Below are 17,617 nucleotides of genomic sequence, written 5' to 3'. Positions count from 1 at the left end.
CTCAGGCAGACTTGGTTCAGTCCCGGATCTGACCCCCCACTGGCTGTGGAACCTCAGGCTGGTACTGAGAAGAGAAAGAGAAAGTCATGCCCATGTTTCTCAAGAACTCACATGCCATTTGCATGAAGCAAAGGCAGTCAGATAGGGAGTTCTCTACTGCACACGCCAAAACAGCGGAAGGGGCATGGAAGCCCATGTGGCCCTCTTTTCCATTTTTTAAAAAAATGTTTTACTTATTTTTGAGAGAGAGAGAGAGCGAGCGCGTGCACACACGAGTGGGGAGGGGCAGAGAGAGAAAGAGAGGGAGACACAGAATTGGAAGCAGGCTCCAGGCCCTGAGCTGTCAGCACAGAGCCCGACGCGGGGCTCGAACTCACAGATCGTGAGATCGTGACCTGAGCCGAAGTCGGACGCTTAACCGACTGAGCCACCCAGGCGCCCCTCTTTTTGATGTTTTTAATTGTAACCCTTGAGCTGTCTCTCTTCCCAATCTCACACCTTCTCCCCACAACCAACGCTACTGCTAAGGTAGTGTCACAGGAGTGCAAGAGAAAGAGAGGGCATGAGGTAGCTCCCAGAAAAATTCAGAAGCAAGGAGGTCTGATAGCCCCCTGGCAGCTAGATTAAGACCAGGGGTAAGCAAATTTCCTGCAGGGTGGCCAAGCAGAGGGACTGAGCATTAAGGGATCTGGTGTTGCCCCAGGAAGGGGCCAGGAAGGAGGTGTCCATCCAGGCACCGGCCAGGGTGTTTGGTCTCCTGGCCCGCATGACCAGCCTGTCCCAAGGGCGGTGGGGTCCAACTTAGCTGGCACCAGAGCTTGAGATCATTCAACGTCCATTCAGACCTTCTAACCAGCTCCCCGTGTCCAAGCTCACCCACCACCCTTCTGATCATAGCGAACATCCAGGAGCCTGCCGAGCACGGGGAGAGAAGGACTGCCCAAGTTCACTGCCAGAGCGCGCTTCTCACTATAAATGAAGCAGCTGGCGTTCTGGCTCTGCGTGTCCACGTAGGGACAATCTGTGGGCATGGGTGGCACTTGAGTCCCAGCGGTGAGGGAAGGGCCAACGAGATCTGGTTTTCAGGCCTGTTGAGGCTTTGGGCCAGACTGGGGACCCTGCTGGAAAGGCTCCTCACAGTGAGGTGATGCACTCCACCAGAGACACTCCAAGCCCTCTTTCCCCACCCTGCCACTTCCAACCCAATAACATGTTGGAGCACGTCAAATGTTAGCGGTTAAAGAATAAAAACGTATTACTACAAAATCTAATGGAGAAAAAAATGTTATAAAAAAAATGCTGGGGGCATCTGGGTGGCTCAGTCAACTGAGCATCCGACTTTGGCTCAGGTCATGATCTCACAGGGGTTCACGAGCTCAAGCCCCACTTCGGGCTCTCTGCTGTCAGCGTGCAGCCTGCTTTGGATCCTCTGTCTCCCTCTCTCTCTCTCTCTCTGTCCCTCCCCCACTTGCCCTCTGTCTCTCAAAAATAAATAAACATACAAAAAAAAAAAAAAAAGAAAGCTTAAGTCATCTGAAAGGAAGGAAAAAAAGGAGGAAAAGAAAGACCAAAGCTGTTAACCATAGCGATGCATTAAATGAAAATGGGATAAAGCATACTATTAAAAGACAAATACTGTCAGACTCGATAAAAACAACAGCTATGTGCCATTTACAAGACACAAATTTAAACATCAGAACGCAGGCCAAAAGTAAAAGAAGGAAGGGGCGTCTGGGTGGTTCCGTCCCTGGAACGTGCAACTCTTGATCTCGGGGTCGTGAGTTCCAGCCCCACGTTGGGTGTAGAGCTTACTTTTAAATAAATAAATAAATGAATAAAGCTGGAGATTTTAATTCATCTCTCTTGGTAACTGATGGAGGAGGCAAACAAAAGAACGAGAAGGGAGACAGAAGATCTGAACCACACCAACTAGACCTGACGCAAACAGCACACTGTACCCAACAACTGCAGGAAAAAAACCACTAGGTCGAAGGTTGATGAGGAATGGGATGCTTGCACAGCACCGAAGAGTCACCCACCAGATTACTACCAAACACCGCTCCCCTCCCCATCATCTCTATCATGGAGAAAGTAGGCTATTGTCACTTTAACGCAGGGATCAAACCTCGCATCACTAATTGGGAACACTCAGACGCTGGCCTCCTGATGTGATACAAGAGGAAGGACGCAGCCTCACCGCTCACGTAGTCTTAACAAAACACTCCATTCTAATCGGGCCTAAAGATCTAACCTTTACTAAACAGGAAGATGTAGGATAGAGGAACAAGTTACACAGCACTACAGAGAAAAACAGCAGGCAGACAGGATGTGGCAACTTCTACAAGACAGCTAGCTGGCCTGATCGTCTCAAAAAGAGAATGTCCTAAAGAAGAGAACAGGGATTTTCTGAGATCAGTGGTACTTAGGCTTTAATGTACATCAGAATTGTGTGTACGTGTGTGTGTGTGGGGGGGGGTGGGTTATGGTGGTGATGAATTGCTAACTCGGGCTGAATCAGTTTCTCATTCAGTAGGCCTGGGTCTGCATTTCCATAGACTGAAACAGGTTTTTGTAAAAAGTACATTTCTAACATGTTCTCGGGTGATGCTGCTGGTCCCAGGACCATCCCGTGAGGACCACTGTTTTAGATTTATCAAGAGACAGAAAAACTAAATGCTAGCCTTGATTAGATCCCAGTTCAAACAAGCAAACACCCACCTAGCTACAAAGGACCTACTGGGGTCAAAATGGAAGCTAGGGTAGGGACTGCATATTGGGTGATATTCAGGAATCATGCTTGCTAATTATGCTTGCTGAGGAGAAATACCCCTGCGTTTTGATAACGCGTTGCCTAATTTCCTTTCAAGTGGTTTGGGGGGGCGGGGAAGTTACACACAGGGATAAAGCAAATGTGGTGGCAGCACTGGTGAGTAACTGGGGCGTGCAAATCCTCACTGGGACGGTCTTCCTTCCCGTCCTGCTCCATGATGCTCCGTCCTGCTTGCAGGGGCTGACTGGGGCACCGTGGAGGTCCTCTTGCGTGGCCGATGGAGTCACGGCCTTTGGAGGGGCCGTAAGGTGGGCTCTGGAACCTCGGGGGCTGAGAGGGGGTGCTGGGGACCCCTGCAGAAGGCTGCTTCAGGCAAGACCTTGGGGAGTTATGCAGGTTTGGAGGCCCCACCCTCCAAAGATAAGATCAGTTCTCACAGGTCTTATTTTTTTCAGGAGGTCGGCAGAAAGAAACGTACATAAAACACGAAAGACAGTTGCCCCAGACTTGCTGAACTGGTTAAGGAAAAGTGTAAAATCTCTGACAAAGTTAGCTATTTAAAAGGAAGATGAAAAAGTGAAGCCATAAAGAATGCTGTATCCTAGAGGCAGAGGCAGCAGCAATAGGGAGCCCGGTGAACCGACAGAACCTCAAGGGTCAAAACCCCACGAGAATAAGAACTGGAAGAGGAACAGTCTGGGTTCCAAATGATCAGATCAGGAGGCAACGGTGGCTCAGGCTCTAGAACGTAAACCAGGAGTCAGAACACTGGAACCTTTTCTGAATACGGCACTTGGCCAAGAGCCACCCCGACAGGCCCATCGGCAACAGTGGGCCTTTGCCCACAGGCAGAGCTGCCACCCATCCCCTCCGTGCAGGGCTCTCTCCCGGCATGCCAGGCTCTGCTCACACTCTTCTCCCTCCTCCCCCTGCAGGACGGTTCCAGAGAACCTTTCTGTTATGGGCTGAACTGTGTCCCATCACCCCCCAAATTCACATGGTGTAGTCCCAACCCCAGTACCTTAGAGTGTGACTGCATTTGGACAGAGGATCTTTAAAAACGTAATTATGGGGCACCTGGGTGGCTCAGTCGGTTAAGCATCCGACTTCAGCTCAGGTCACGATCTCTTGGTTCGTGGGTTCGAGCCCCGCATCGGGCTCCGTGACGACAGCTCAGAGCCTGGAGCCTGCTTTGGATTCTGTGTCTCCCTCTCTCTCTGCTCCTCCCCCACTCATGCTCTGTCTCTCTCTTGCTCTCTCTCAAAAATAAACATTAAAAAAAATTAAAAAGGTAATTATATTAAAATGAGGTCATAAGGGAGGGTCCTAATTCAATCTGAACAGTGTCCTGAGGAGGAGGAGGAGGAGGAAGACATTAGGACACACGGACACCCATGCCCACGGGGACCACGTGAAGACACAGGGAGAAGACAGTCACCTGCAAGCCAAGGAGAGAGGCCTCAGAAGAAACCAGGCCTGCTGACACCTTGGTCTCGAACTTGAACACTAGCCTCCAGAACTGTGAGAAAATTAATTTCAGCTGTCTACGCCAGCCAGTCTATGGCACTTTGTTGTTCTGGCGGCCCTGGCAGACGAACGCCCCTTCCTTCCCCGCTCGGAAGCCTGCACGGAAACCCCCCAGCTCCACCTGGGTTTGTCAGCCCCCTTCCCACCCTGATAATAATGGCAAAGTCCTTCTCGGTCAATTCAGCTCAACCTCTACAGAGAGCTACTGGGCCTCTAGAACCTCAACAAGAGACTTGGGGTCTCTGCTCAAAAGAAATGTTAGCAGTATCTCAAAATGATGGTGAGAGAGAAGCCATTTCTAAAGAGACTAGATTTTGCTGACGCCGAAGTTTGGTGGATCTAGAATTATCAGGATGATGTTTTGTAAACATCATAAGCGTGTGTGTGTGTGTGTGTATACATACATACATATGTATATATGTATAAAACAGTCTAAGTAAATTATTTGTTTCTTGTGTTCTCTGAATGGTAATATTTCAATTTTAAAGGAAAGCGTATGTGCAATCCAGCCAGAGACATTTGAAATTGCTAAGGCAATTTTTGTTTACTCAGAACTGTATTTAGTGTGGTTATAGTACAAATGTAAAAGTTATTTTACCTAAAAAAGTGAATGGTTGGGGCGCCTGGGTGGCGCAGTCGGTTAAGCGTCCGACTTCAGCTCAGGTCACGATCTCGCGGTCCGTGAGTTCGAGCCCCGCGTCAGGCTCTGGGCTGATGGCTCGGAGCCTGGAGCCTGTTTCCGATTCTGTGTCTCCCTCTCTCTCTGCCCCTCCCCCGTTCATGCTCTGTCTCTCTCTGTCCCAAAAATAAATAAACGTTGAAAAAAAAAATTAAAAAAAAAAAAAAGTGAATGGTTAACAAGGGAAGAGATCAGCAGTTAGCCCTGGAACCACGGGCGCGTGCCAGTGTCTGATCCTGGGGCAGGCCACCTCTGTGGCCAGGAGCACCCACTAACTGAGCAAGGTATTACAAGTTTCTCCATGCCAGACAGTATTTCTGGTTACCTGAAACTCAGAGCAGACTTCTTCCCCTCAACTGTGGTCGGTTTGGGAAGGGGGGCCCCTACCACTCCTGGGACACGTGGGCACCTTGGCTCCGACACCAGCCTCCCTCAGGCATGGTCAGGACTGGAGCTCCCCTCCCGCTTTGAGGCTGGCCGTCCAGGGTCAGGGATGGCGACCGAGGGGCCAGGCGGACACTGCGGCTGAATCTGGCTAAGTGACCCATCTCCAAGCAAAAACCACAGGGGAGGTGGCCCCAGGGTGAACTGCTCCCAGAGGGACCAGGCCCTTGATGGGATGTGACTGTCCTAACAGAGCCCTGGGTCCCAGATCTGAGTGCCCAGTGAACGTACCTCCTGAACAAAAAGGATTCAGGGGCCACCTGGTCTACCTCCGCCCCCAAACAGAGCTGACAGTCTTGATTTTCAAGCGAGAACGTGGGCTTCAGAGGCAAACTGTTGGGGATTAGGAAAACAAAACTTAATTGCTTCCACATCTGGAAACCAAATCCGGCAGCCAGCCCCAAGAATTCCAGGCACGTCAGCTGATGGAGAAGCTGCAGGTCAAGGGAGGGGCTTCCTGTGAGCAGAGTCCCCCCACACGCACCTACCCGAATCCACAAGACAGGTCCACGTCATGTGGCCAGGTGGGAGAAAGGAAAGGAAGGGGCCACACAGGAGCACCTACCAGGCGGCATCTACTGTGTGCTATACTGAGGTGGTCTCGTTTTCTTCCCCCAAAATCTCTGCAAGTAAACACGGTCTCCTCCTTACAGGTAAGGACCCGGGGTCCAGAGAGTTGAACTGACCTTCCCCCAAAGTTAGGCTGCCATTTTTCTCTCCAGCCCTGTTGTCACGCAGGATAGAGCCACATGAACCCGAAACAGGAACCCCCGGACATCAATCACCCCATCTGAATTCTCAGAAAAGACTTCCCAAGCCCCCCCCCGGGAAGCGTCAGCTCCCACCCAGCCACGGGCCCTACTGCTCAGGAAGCCACAGCCAGGTGTCGAGCAACCCAAATGTCAAAGGCGAATTAACAGGCTGCAAGTTGAAAGGGGCGCACATCAAGGGTTCTCCTGGCTCTTTGAACAGGCAGCTATTTTGGGCTACAAATTATAGCTTTTAAAGATGTGGCTGTTTGAAGTGAGGGCTTAATGACTCACACAGTCAAGAGTTTGTGGGGGCTCGCTTTGGGGGCTCCATGTTTTACCATCACGATAAGAGCGTAAAGAGGGGCTTGGGATGGGCCAGCAGTGGCCCAGGTCAGCTCTCCTGCCTCTCACAGTCCACCAGGTGGACCGAGCCATATTCCTTCATGGGGCGCCCTCAAACGAGGGGACGTGAACTTCCCAGGGAGAGGCTATGATCTTTCTGCTCCAAGGAGAGCACATCTGAACAGAGCTGACCAACAGGCCAGAGTTGGGCAGGTCCCTACCTCATCCCCTTCTTTGCACAGAAAGCTTCAGGTTTGCAGGGTGTCTGGGTGGCTCAGTCTGTTAAGTATCTGACTTCAGCTCAGGTCATGATCTCAGTTTGTGGGTTCGAGCCCCGCGTCGGGCTCTGTGCTGACAGTTCAGAGCCTGGAGCCTGCTTCGGATTCTGTGTCTCCCTTTCTCTCTGCCCCTCCCCTGCTTAAGCTCTGTCTCTCTCTCTCTCTCTCTCTCTTTCTCTCTCTCAAAATAAATATTATATTAAAAAAAAAAAAGCCTCAGATTTGCAAGGCCAAGCAGAGTGCCAGCATTTACCCACAGCTAATGGCCAGAGCTTCCGGGGCAGACAGACTGGGATCAGGCAGGCCATGGGCGAGGCAACTCTTCCGCACCCCACACCACCCCCCCCCCGCCAGCCCCCTGCCAGAGCCTCTATTTTTATGACCTTTGGGCACCTCCCATCACGCCAGAACCCCAGCAGTGCTCCCAGCAGGCCCCAGTCAGATGCTCCCTGTCCTCTGCCTCTGCCAGGTCCAGCTCCCCAGGCCGGAGGTCCCAGGGCTGCCATCTCACACAGGCACCAGAGCGCAGCTTGGGGGCGCCACGGGCCAGGCAGGTGGAGCCGGCTCAGGTCCCTTCCCGGGCTCTCCCGCAGTAGGAACAGGTAAGGGCTCTGGTCCAGCCACAAGCCATAGCCTGGGGCGCAGAGGGCAAGAGGTCCCCAGGGCGAGTACAAGGCCACCGACGGTCCATGAACTTTGGCCCTGTCAAAGCGCCCATGAGCTCCCCAATGGCCACAAGACCAGGCCCTGGCTCAGACAGGCACACGTAGTCAGTCCCGTCCGGCTGGTCTCAGCCTCCCCTCCCTTGTCCCCCAAGCTCCTGTCCAACGTTATCACCACCCACGCGCTTTGACACGTGCTGCTCCTCGTGCCTGAAACACAGTTTCTCCCCATGCCACAAAGGCCTCTCCCTAAAGAAGCCCCCGTCAGAAAGTCACTGCACCCGGGAGGCCCATCCTTCCCCTCCCAGCCCAGAGCTGAACTCCTGGGGCCCTCCAGGCATCGCTGGGCATGAACCTCGGGCCCCTTCTCTGTCCCCATGACTCTCTCCCCGGGACACGGGGCGAGGCGACTGTACCCTACCCAGCGAGGAAATCTTTCCACCCCAGCCTTGGCACAAGAACTCACAGATTCCCCCTGTCCCCAGCCAGGAGCCGTGTGGTAGCCTTGTTCCCTGGGCAGGAGGCTGCGTCCCAAAGGGGCCACCACGCCAGCTGCTGCGGCTCTCTGTAGGAAAGGCTGCGCCCAGACCCCGGCCCGGTTTCTCGTGGGGCTGGGTAATTCTCACACCGCTCGCCGCGTGCCAAGGACAGACGCCCACCCTCGTGTCAGGGCCACATACGACCTCATCTGACACCATACACGATACTGAGGGAGTCGGCCGCTGGCTTCCATCGGGATCTCAGGAGGGAGAGCGGCAGAGGGACCTCCGATGAGAACACGGCTTGAAAGCGCCGCCTTCCTGGGGAGTCTCCGTCCGGCCAGCATCCCTCGCCGAGGCCCTGCTCAGGGCCGCCCACTTCCGGCTGGGTGTCCCCACGTGGCCTCAGCCAATGCCTCAAACTCGGCCCGCTGCTCTCTCAGCGAGCGGCCCACCGCATCGACCTCACCCCCTGAAGGCGCGAAGGTCCTGACCGCCGGCCCCACTCCTTCCCCGAGGCCAGCCACGCTGCCCGACACACCCTGCTCACCCGGGGCCCCTGCGCCTCCACCCCTGCAGTTCCCGGCCCCGAGCTCCTCCGTCTGTCTCAGGGCGGGCACCCCAAGGAGACAGAAGGTGGTCTTAAACAGTCGAGGGGGACCAGGAAAGAACACCTCCCTTAAGCACCTAGCACGTGCCAGGTGTTTTTGTGCATCAGCCACCATAGAGAGGAGAACACTCGGGCTCAGAGAAGTTGGGTAACCTGCAAAAGGTCACAGAGCCGGTAGGGCTGGGATGTGGACAAGGTCTGACCTGGATGCAGCAAGAAGGGTATAGACAACAGGTTGAACCTTGCAGGCCACGGGCCCAGGGGTCAGCAAGGCTAAAGAATGTGGGCTTGAGCTGCCGCCCCCACAGCCCACTAGGCCCCGGACCCCTGTCAGCTGAGGTTCCTAGGGCCCATGCCACCCTGGCCATGAGGCAGAGCCCCCTCCCCTTTCCCTACGCAGGGAGCTTCAAAGAGGCTACATGTGGGAAGATTTTACAGGAAGGGAGAGGGGAGAGATGGGGAAGAAAATTGCTAAAGGGAAACACACGTGAAAATGAAAACTCGGGCACAGTGGGAGGAGGAGGGAAGGAAGGAAAAGGCGATGTTCGAGGATTATAAACGGAGTCAAGAAGCCCAGATAAATTATACCCCCTTCCCTCTGCTGCCTTGGGAAGGCCAGTAACTCACTCTCTGCCTTCACCTCCCTCTCAATCGAGCTGGAATGGGACGGCGTGACCTTAGAGGATACCCAGCAAGAGAGAAATGGAGAAAGAGGCCTCACGCCCAACCATGACAACTGCACAGCCACGACCCGCATTCGATAGGGGAAGAACTTGAGGCTCAGAGAGGTTGCTCTACTTGCCCCAGGTCATACAGCTCGTGCGCAGTAAAGCCAGAACCTGAGCCCCGGTCTGCCTGGTGTCCAACCTCGTCCCCTTGAATCACATCACAGGGAGCGTCCCCTCACACGACCTTCCCCCCACTACAAGGTGGCTCTACTCCCCTCCCCGAAGAAACTGGGCAAATCACACAAGTTATCTAGAGGTTCCTTAGTTTCTACGCTTTGTTAAATCCCAGAGGCCTTCGATTTTTAAGACGCGCTATTATTCCGAGCACACCAGGAAAGAAACGGTGCTGCCAGAAAGGACAGCACGCCAGCGAATGTACAACACACGCCAACCAAAGATGTTAAAACGTGGGGGGAAAAAGTGTCTGAGAGTCTGTAGAATACGGTGTTGAGTGGGGAATGGGGACTCGGTCACTGGTCTTTAGACTGCGTGTGACGCGAAGGGGAGAGGACATCTCCACGCACGCACGTGCACTCACTCACGCACACCCGGCTGCTATGGGACCCTTCTCTGCTGGTAAGCGACGCAGTCTGGCAGGTAAGCCCGGCCTGTCAACAAGAACCCTTGTTTCGCCAGGAGTACGTCGCAGTGGCAGGCAGAGGCCGTCCTGACCACCACGCACCCGACAGCAGGCCCGGCCAGCCTCGCCTCCGTGGAGCGGCCCACCTCTCGGCGGCCAGGCCCGGTGAACGGGTAGGCTCTCCCCTTGGAAAACCACCAAGGGCAGTCACCCGACACGGCATGTGGCTGCACAGTCCACACCTTTCTGGCCCCTCTCCTGCCCTTCTGGGGCCTTGTAGGCAGAGGCTGGGGGCTGGTGGCGGCACGGGGGCACACCGCCCCAAGCTGGCTCCCCGGCCGGGCACAGGCGGACAGACGGGTAGGCCCCGGGCTGCAGGTGAAGGGGTGAGGGGTGAGGGGTGGGCCACACCCCGGCACAGCAGGCAGGGCACGACAGGAAGGACCAGGTAGAGCCCCGCACCACGCCCCAGGGAGACGCCTGTCACCTCGGAACACGCCTGTCACCTCGGAACACGCTTTGCATAGCATTCACAGACTGCCACCGCCAGTCACTTCGCTCCGGCCCCAGGGTCCGCACCTACAGAGGCTGAGTGGAGCTATTTAAAAGACACAGGGACTGAGGAAGAGTGGAGTTTTGCTCCTCCCGTCCAGGCCTTCCGATAGCAGAGTTTCTTCTCTACTGCTTTCCTGTCTCTGCAAAAAATCCCGCGAGGTGCTAAGGTTATCAGTCACAAGGATCCAACCAATAGAACTAAAAATAACAACTCACTCACACGCCAGGCACTGTTTCAAGTGCTTTTCGTACATTTACGCGCCTCACCCTCGTCTTGCACAGGAAGAACGGGAGGCGCAGAGAGAGGACAAACGGTTCGCCCAAGATTCCTGGCAGGGGCAGGATTTGAACGCAGGCCGCCTGACTCCGGAGCCCAGCCTCCGGGGCACCACAGCACCCTGCCTCTCTAGCTAGCTCACCACCCACCAGGTGCCAACCAAGCAAGTGTCCGAAACCGCTCTGGGCCTCTTAGGTGGCAGGGGCCCAGTTTCTCTTCGCCATCGCCCTACGGAGGCTCAGAGAGGGGAGGCAGCTTGCTTGGAGTCCCAGAGCGAGCAAGCCGCAGAGCCAGGGTCTCAACAGAGACCAAAGAAATGTTCTTCTACTTGAAGAAACCAGGCCCTGGGTGGCTGAGCATGAGAGGAAGGCACCGGCGTTTTGAGGTGGGTATTTCTCCCAGGAAAACCAGCAAGGAAAATCCTATTCCTGTGGGCTCTCCTGTCTGAAGAGAGAGACAGAAGTTCGGTGCAGGGCAGACCTCGCCCACCAACCCCACTCAATGACCCTCTTACCCCCAAGTCTGCTGCAGACCACACTGGCTACTGGAAACGCAGGTTCCTTTCCACGCAGTTAGGCTTTGCAGAGAGCGGCGGGGCGGGGACAGATGACTAAGAGAGAGAGAGCTCCCTCCCACTCTCCCACACTCCAGTTCTGTTCGGGCCTTCCTCTTTTTGGTCCCTTAAAAGAGAAAGGCTCCAAGGAGCAGGGCCACAGCTATTAATAATAACTGCCACAGAGTTTTGTTTTCATTTGAGTCATGTTTACATCGATGGGAAAGAACCCACTTGTCTGGGAAGACGAAACAGGTTGAATCAATGAAGAGTATGGCCGACAGTCGGAAAACTTCCCGTTTCTTGAAGGAAGTCAAGAAGCGGGGTTGGAAACGTTGGTGTTACTAGTACCGGCCGGCCAGCAGGGTCTGGGGCCAGAGGTCACACAGACCCCACAGCTCTGGATCTCCACCCAGACCTCCCGGTTGTCCACTTCCTCCCTGTACACACACACACACACACACACACACACACACACATTCTCTCTCCCTCTCTCTCTCTCCCTCCCTCTCTCTTTTGGGGACCCAGGCTGGACAGAGCTTAGCCCTAAAGGTGCTGCCCAGGTATGTGAGCGCCTTTGCTAGGCTTCTTAGGAGACCAGGGCACAGAACTGGAAGTGAAGGAAGGCTTGGGCACCCTGGGGCCCGGGGAGGTCGGGAGCCCAGGGAGATGCCTGGGGCTGGCCAGAGCATGGGTCTTGGGCACTGGACTTGCTACACTCCCACTAGTGTGGACCCATGTGCACAGGGAGACGGCCCCAGCTCTGCCTGCTCACGCACCGCCGTGCACAGGTCACCCAGGCAGTTGCGCTCATAAGATTTGTGTGGTGGGAATAACATCTGGCAAGAAGGGTTTCCGCATTCACGGGGACAGGCTTCTCTGACCTGACCCCGCCTGGGGGCAGGAAAGTCCACGGCAGCGATGGCCACACGCAGACACTTCTCCTCAAGAAATGCCTCGGTGCCCAGACCCGTCAACAGCAAGGGTTTGGAGAGAGCAGAGCAACGAAATGTGTTTTGTGCCTGTGGATTTCTACTCTCGACTGTGCTGTTCATCTCGTGGGGCCTGGGTGCTCCCTCGGCAGCATGATATGCCCCCAGTCTGAACATGTGCCGCCTGCCCCTGCCCGGCTCCCTCTCCAATCACAGCAGCCTCCCTGCACTTCCGCGGACGCACCTCGCCAGCCGTGGTCCTACCTCAGGGCCTCTGCAGGTACTGCTCCCGCTGCGTGAACGTCTTTTGTCAAGCCGCCACTTCTCAGCAAGGACTTCTCTGCTCATTCTGTTTAAGTACACAACACCCACTGCCCGGCTTTCTCTCCTGTCACGCCACATGCTGCACATTCTACCTGCTTGACGGCCATCACGTGAGCTCCTTGAAGGCAGGGACTGTTGCTGTCATTTGCTGCCATATCTCCAGCACCCAGCACAGAGTCTAGCACAAATCAGAGGCTCAAGCATTTGACAGATGAACTGCCTGTGCCGGGCAGTGTGCTGGGTGGGGGCTGGGCAAACAGAAAGGGTGAAGGGCCTGTGCCCTGGAATGCCGTCTGAGAGAGGAGACTACCACACCGCATTGGGGAGATGTGATCATACAATGTCCAGGGAGACGCAAGGTGGGCCCGACAAATCACATGGCCGTCTCGTTGTGTCCAGCTGGCCATGGGGCAGGACTGCCCGTTAATCCATCTGGGAGCCCAGGCAGGAGGAAGATGCAAGCAGCCCTCCTCCTTGGAACGGCCAGTGTTTTGATGCCATCAATGCCTCGTTACTGAGTCAAGAGCCAACAGAGCAGACCCAGAAGAAAACAGAGCCCAACCCCAGGGACTCTCCATGCCAGGCAAAGCCAAGGCATGGTGCCCCACTGCCAACTCCAGGCGGCAGGCAGACCAGATAAAGATGCGTCCTGCTGAGCTCTGTTCCAGGAGACCGAGCACAGGGCCAAAGAGTGGGCACCCTCCGTCCAGGCTGTCCCTCCCCCATCCGAGGTCCTGAGATGCCTGCCTTCTAGGAATCGCTCACCTGTTATTTTATTGGGAACCTTTCTCCCTCCTCCCTACCCACAGCTAAAATATATACACAGAAGTGAAATGGTGAGCGAGATCAGTTGTGAAACATCCGTTGGCATAACATGGCACCTCAGAAGAGGGACAGCCAGCCCTAGGAAAGGAAGTTTCTAGCCACCTAGAGGGAGAGGGGGAGAATGCAGGAAGGTGAAAGCCAGGAGGGCTTCAGGTGAACAGCTGAAGGGAAAGCCCAAGACATGGGGCAGCTGGTCCCACCAAGTAGGAAGGGGGCTAGTAGGCTATGAAGGGGCCAGTGTGCTTGGGGCGGGGAGGGGCACAGTGCTCTGAAGAGACGGAAGGATGGGGGAGCAGGGGAGCCAGTCGGCAAGACCTCAAGCTGCAGCCCAGGGCCTCCCCAAGGCAGGCTGCTCCAGGCCTCCTGATTTCTGGTCTTTTCTTCCCTTACTTGACTAAAAGTCCTTCTCAAGGACAGGCTCTAGGTAGCCTCTCCTGCTGGTCTTCCTTGGGGCAAAGGTCACACCTCCTGGCTTGTTCACCAGGCCTGGCTAGTCAGGTCCCTGCCCGAGGCAGCCTTATCTCTCTGCTGGCCTTAGTCAACCACCCCTCCCCCTCCACTAAAGCCCAGGGTCCCCCAAACAACAAAGCTGGTCCCCAGAAGGCATTCTCCGAACTGTGATATCTACCCACGAGTGCCAAGTCCTTCCTGGGCCTCCCCCCATTCCTCCAGGCCACACACCCCTCCCAGTGAAGTCACAGGAACCTCAGAGACAACCCAGATCAATGTGCCTGAGGGCTCAGGGGAGTTGGACAGGTAACAATTCCACCCAGGTTTTCAGTCTCCTAGAGCCTGCAAACACCTTAGGGACAGGGAAGTGTCCCTGTGTAACAGCCCCTGGGCACATAAGCAGCATTTCATGAATGCCAGCTCAGCAGGGTTAAGGTTTGGGCCAGTCTATCTGGGTAAGCTGGTGCCTGGCTTATGGCAAGACCCCAGTCGATGGCAATGACCCAAGGACTCCACCAAGGCTGAGCTGGATAGTTACAGAGACTCTTACAGCAAAGGTCTGATATACACATAATTGGTAACCTCCTCCTCTTTGAGACTCCCTTCTCCCTAACCTGGCAGCTACGTTTCATCAGGGGAAGGACCTGGAGATGCCCCAGGGGATGTGCCCACACCACCCCTTTCCCTGGAACCCAAACAATTAGCACCTGCCACCACCAAGGGAGGAGAGGTGAACCATCAGAAACCATCCCAGGGGTTTGTCAAAACAAGAAGTGAGGGCGGAGTGCAGGAATCCAGCCCCCTAACAATTCTTTGAGGAGGAGGCCTATAAATAAGTCAGACAAGGAACACTGACTGGCATATCTGTCAGGGTGAGTGATGTGTCACCTACAGCCATCTGTGGGAGAACGGGGCTGGGGAGAGGGACAAATGGTGGAAGAGGTACGCTGGAGGCTGTGCAAGGATGAGAAGGAATAAAGTCCAGGGCTGAGTAGGGACCAGGTTCCTATAGCACAGACATGGTTCTCCAGAGGCTGCTCGCCAAGGCCTCAGAGCCGCCTGTGGCCCGCAGAGAAGCGGCTGTGACAACAGCCAACTACTACCTGGGCCGACCGCAGGCTTTCGGGGCCGGAGGGCAAAGAGCTGGGAGTCCGCAAATACCTCCGGCCTGGGCGACGTCACGGCTGCGAAGGGGCAGGGCCCTGGTCCCAAACCCCCGAACGAGGCTGGCTCTCCCTCTTGCCGGGCCGAGCCCCTCGGAGAGGCCAGGGAACCCGGGCACAGGCGCGGTGCAGCCGCCGAAGCGCTATGGAAAAACTTCGCAGGCGCACAGCCCCCTGCGGGACTCGGCGGAGCCAAGGGCAGAGAGCTGGAACAACACCGGTCCCGAAGGAGCAGGCGCGCTGGGAGCGGAGGTGGGACGCGGAGGCGCCTGGCTCACTAGATCCCCCTAAAAACACTTTTGGAAACTGCGCCGAAGAAGCGGCCCCTTCTCCCCGGGCCCGGGGGCTAGCCCTGCCCACCCCCGCACCTGGGAGCCCGCAGAGGACTCGGAGGGGACAGCGGCTTCTCTTCCGTGGCCCAGCGAGCGAGGACGCAGGTAACCCGACCTCCCCGGCCAGGGCCGAGAGGGCGGATACTCCCGGGGCGGGAGCGGGCGCCTGGGCTGCGGGCGAAGTTCCGCGCTCTGGCAACTTCCCTGGCCCCGGGACGGCGGGCCGGGCCAGGTGCGCGTCGCCGGAGCCCCGCGAGCCCGAGCCCCTCGGCCGCCGCTTACCTGGCCCCCGGAGGCGGGCGGGGTGCGCATCCCCCGTCCGGCGGCGAGTCGGTGCGCTGCGGAGGGGCAAGGAGCGGGCGGGCGCTGGTCGGCGGGGCGGGCGAGAACGCGGCGGGCAGCGCGAGGAGCGCAGGGACGATCCCCGCCGCTCCGTGGCCGCTCGCTCGCTTTCGGCTCCAGTTGAAGGCGGCGGCCCCGCCCCCACCCGCGCCCGTTGCCGGGAGACCCGCGTGGGCCGAAGGGCTCTTTGTATCAAAGCTGCCGTGACATCACGAGGCGCCCTGGCCCGGGGATCGTAGGGGCGGGGCCTCGCGCCGGGGGCGGGGCCGGAGGAGGAAGCCGGGTCTGGGAACCCGAGCCGCGGGGGGCGGGGCCCAGGTAACCCCGCCCCCTAAGGTAGGGGCAGGTGGCAGCCGCGGCGCGGACCAATGGCCGCGCGGGCTCGGGCGGGCCCAAGCTCCCCACCCGGGAGGGCGCCTGTGGAGGTGGGGCTCGCCCGGGCCCGCCCGAGCCCGCGTCGCAAGGTTACTGCCGCCCAGGTTTGCGCGGCCCGGACCCTGGGATTCCAGGACACCGATTCTGTAAGTTCACACGCCTGCCTGGCGGGCGCCGTCGCTGCCCTGCCCAGGCCACTCTCACTGTTTGCGGTCACCGTCCTGTGAGATTCCCGGCTAGCGCTTCCGCGCTCACATTTGCGGACCCGAAGGAAGCCCTGCCAAACGCCCAGCCCCCTCGCGCACTACCACCACCATCAGCCCGCGACCGGTGACTCCCAAATTGATTCTCATCCCGAATCGCACTCACAACTTTCCCGATCTTCGTTGTAAAGTCAAAAGTTGTCTTCATAACCAGCCCAGGAATAAAGAACCAAACGGCAACACGGACTAAGAACAAAAAAGGAAGTATCCCCATATTAAATCCTAGTAAATACAATTTAAGTAAAAAATGTGCCCCCCTCATAACTCCTCACTATGCTCTGGATTAAAGAAAGCAAAAATGTAAAGCGGCAAATATTGCAAAAGTTTCTCTTCAATTCGATGTTACTTGTGCAACTGGGGGTAGGGAGTGGGGGATTTATCTTCCCAATTGTCTGTCCCAGGCTAACATGAAGGCCCTTTTGCCTTCCCTGAGTCCTCACTGACCAACACGGTGGCACTGTCGGCAGCTGGGTGCTTTGGTCCAGCTCCAGCACCAACACACACACACACACACACACACAGCTTTTCAGCTTTCCTGCCCCCTTCTCTCTGGCTTTTTGCTCTCAACTTCCTTCTCGCCAATATCTCTCCTACAAATAAATTGCCAGCTGCCTCTCTGTCTACCAGGGGCCTGTCTCTGGGGCAAAGCACCCCACCGAGGCTCCCCAGACCTACAAGGGACTCTCCAAAAGGGACACCATTAGCTAGAGGAGGGCCTCCTGGCAAGGCCTTTGTGTGAGGGGAGGCTGGAGCAGTGGGGGTGAGGTGGAAACTCGACCACCGCTGGCCCTCTCCTCCTCGCTTATGCCTGGCAGTTCAGAGATCTCTGTGCGGGAGCTCCAGACTGTTTCTCACCCTTGTTTGTGTCCACCCTGACAGTCCCTAACACGCAGAAGGACCGCGGTGTATCATAAAGAACCCTGGCTTTGGAATCACACAGACCTGGGTTTGAATCCTGTTTGCCAGCTGTGAGTCCTAGGACCAGTTATGCAATCTTTCTGAGACTCAGTGTCCTCATTTATAAAATGGGAGTGGTACAATCTGCCTCATGAGTTGTTGGGCACCCTGGCGGAGGGTCCACTTAATTTTAGGCGCTCATCAAAGGTGTGGTGCATGGAGAAGCCCATGCACCCTAAGCTTTTCTGGGTCCTAGCTCTCGTCCAGCAAAGGTCAGTGGAGAAAAGCAGACCTTGTCAAGTACCCCGCCCCCGTCCTCCTTAGGGGTAGCCTGATTGACATTTCCAAGAGCTCTGTGGAGGGAGCAGTGCTAGTGGTCCCTCTTGATTTTTTCCCCAAAGGCGATGGGGTAGGGAGAGCATCTCCAAGTATCTGTCCGGAAAAGCAGTGTGACAGAGAGGAGGGTCACCAGATGCTG

The 17,617-nt window shown here is 56.3% G+C and overlaps 1 protein-coding gene across 3 annotated transcripts in view; it reads right to left on the bottom strand.

Annotated features, from left to right (window-relative positions):
• Positions 1–17,617, bottom strand: part of RAB11FIP4 (RAB11 family interacting protein 4) — a 117,355-nt gene that overhangs the window by 17,246 nt on the left and 82,492 nt on the right. The window contains exon 1 of one of the 3 annotated variants that reach the window (XM_030294885.1): positions 15,545–15,774. The exons of 1 other annotated variant lie outside the window; for it this stretch is intronic. In XM_030294885.1, the coding sequence (XP_030150745.1) occupies positions 15,545–15,574 (30 nt within the window). In that variant the 5' untranslated portion in view covers positions 15,575–15,774. Of the gene's footprint in view, positions 1–11,197; positions 11,287–15,544; positions 15,775–17,617 lie in introns of those variants that run through there. One more of the 3 variants, XM_030294886.1, reaches the window with a different exon arrangement.

Source organism: Lynx canadensis, chromosome E1 (genome assembly GCF_007474595.2).
Source record: "Lynx canadensis isolate LIC74 chromosome E1, mLynCan4.pri.v2, whole genome shotgun sequence".
Lineage (NCBI taxonomy): Eukaryota > Metazoa > Chordata > Mammalia > Carnivora > Felidae > Lynx > Lynx canadensis.
The sequence above is the reverse complement of the archived record's forward strand: the minus strand, read 5'-3'. Positions and strand labels throughout refer to the sequence as shown.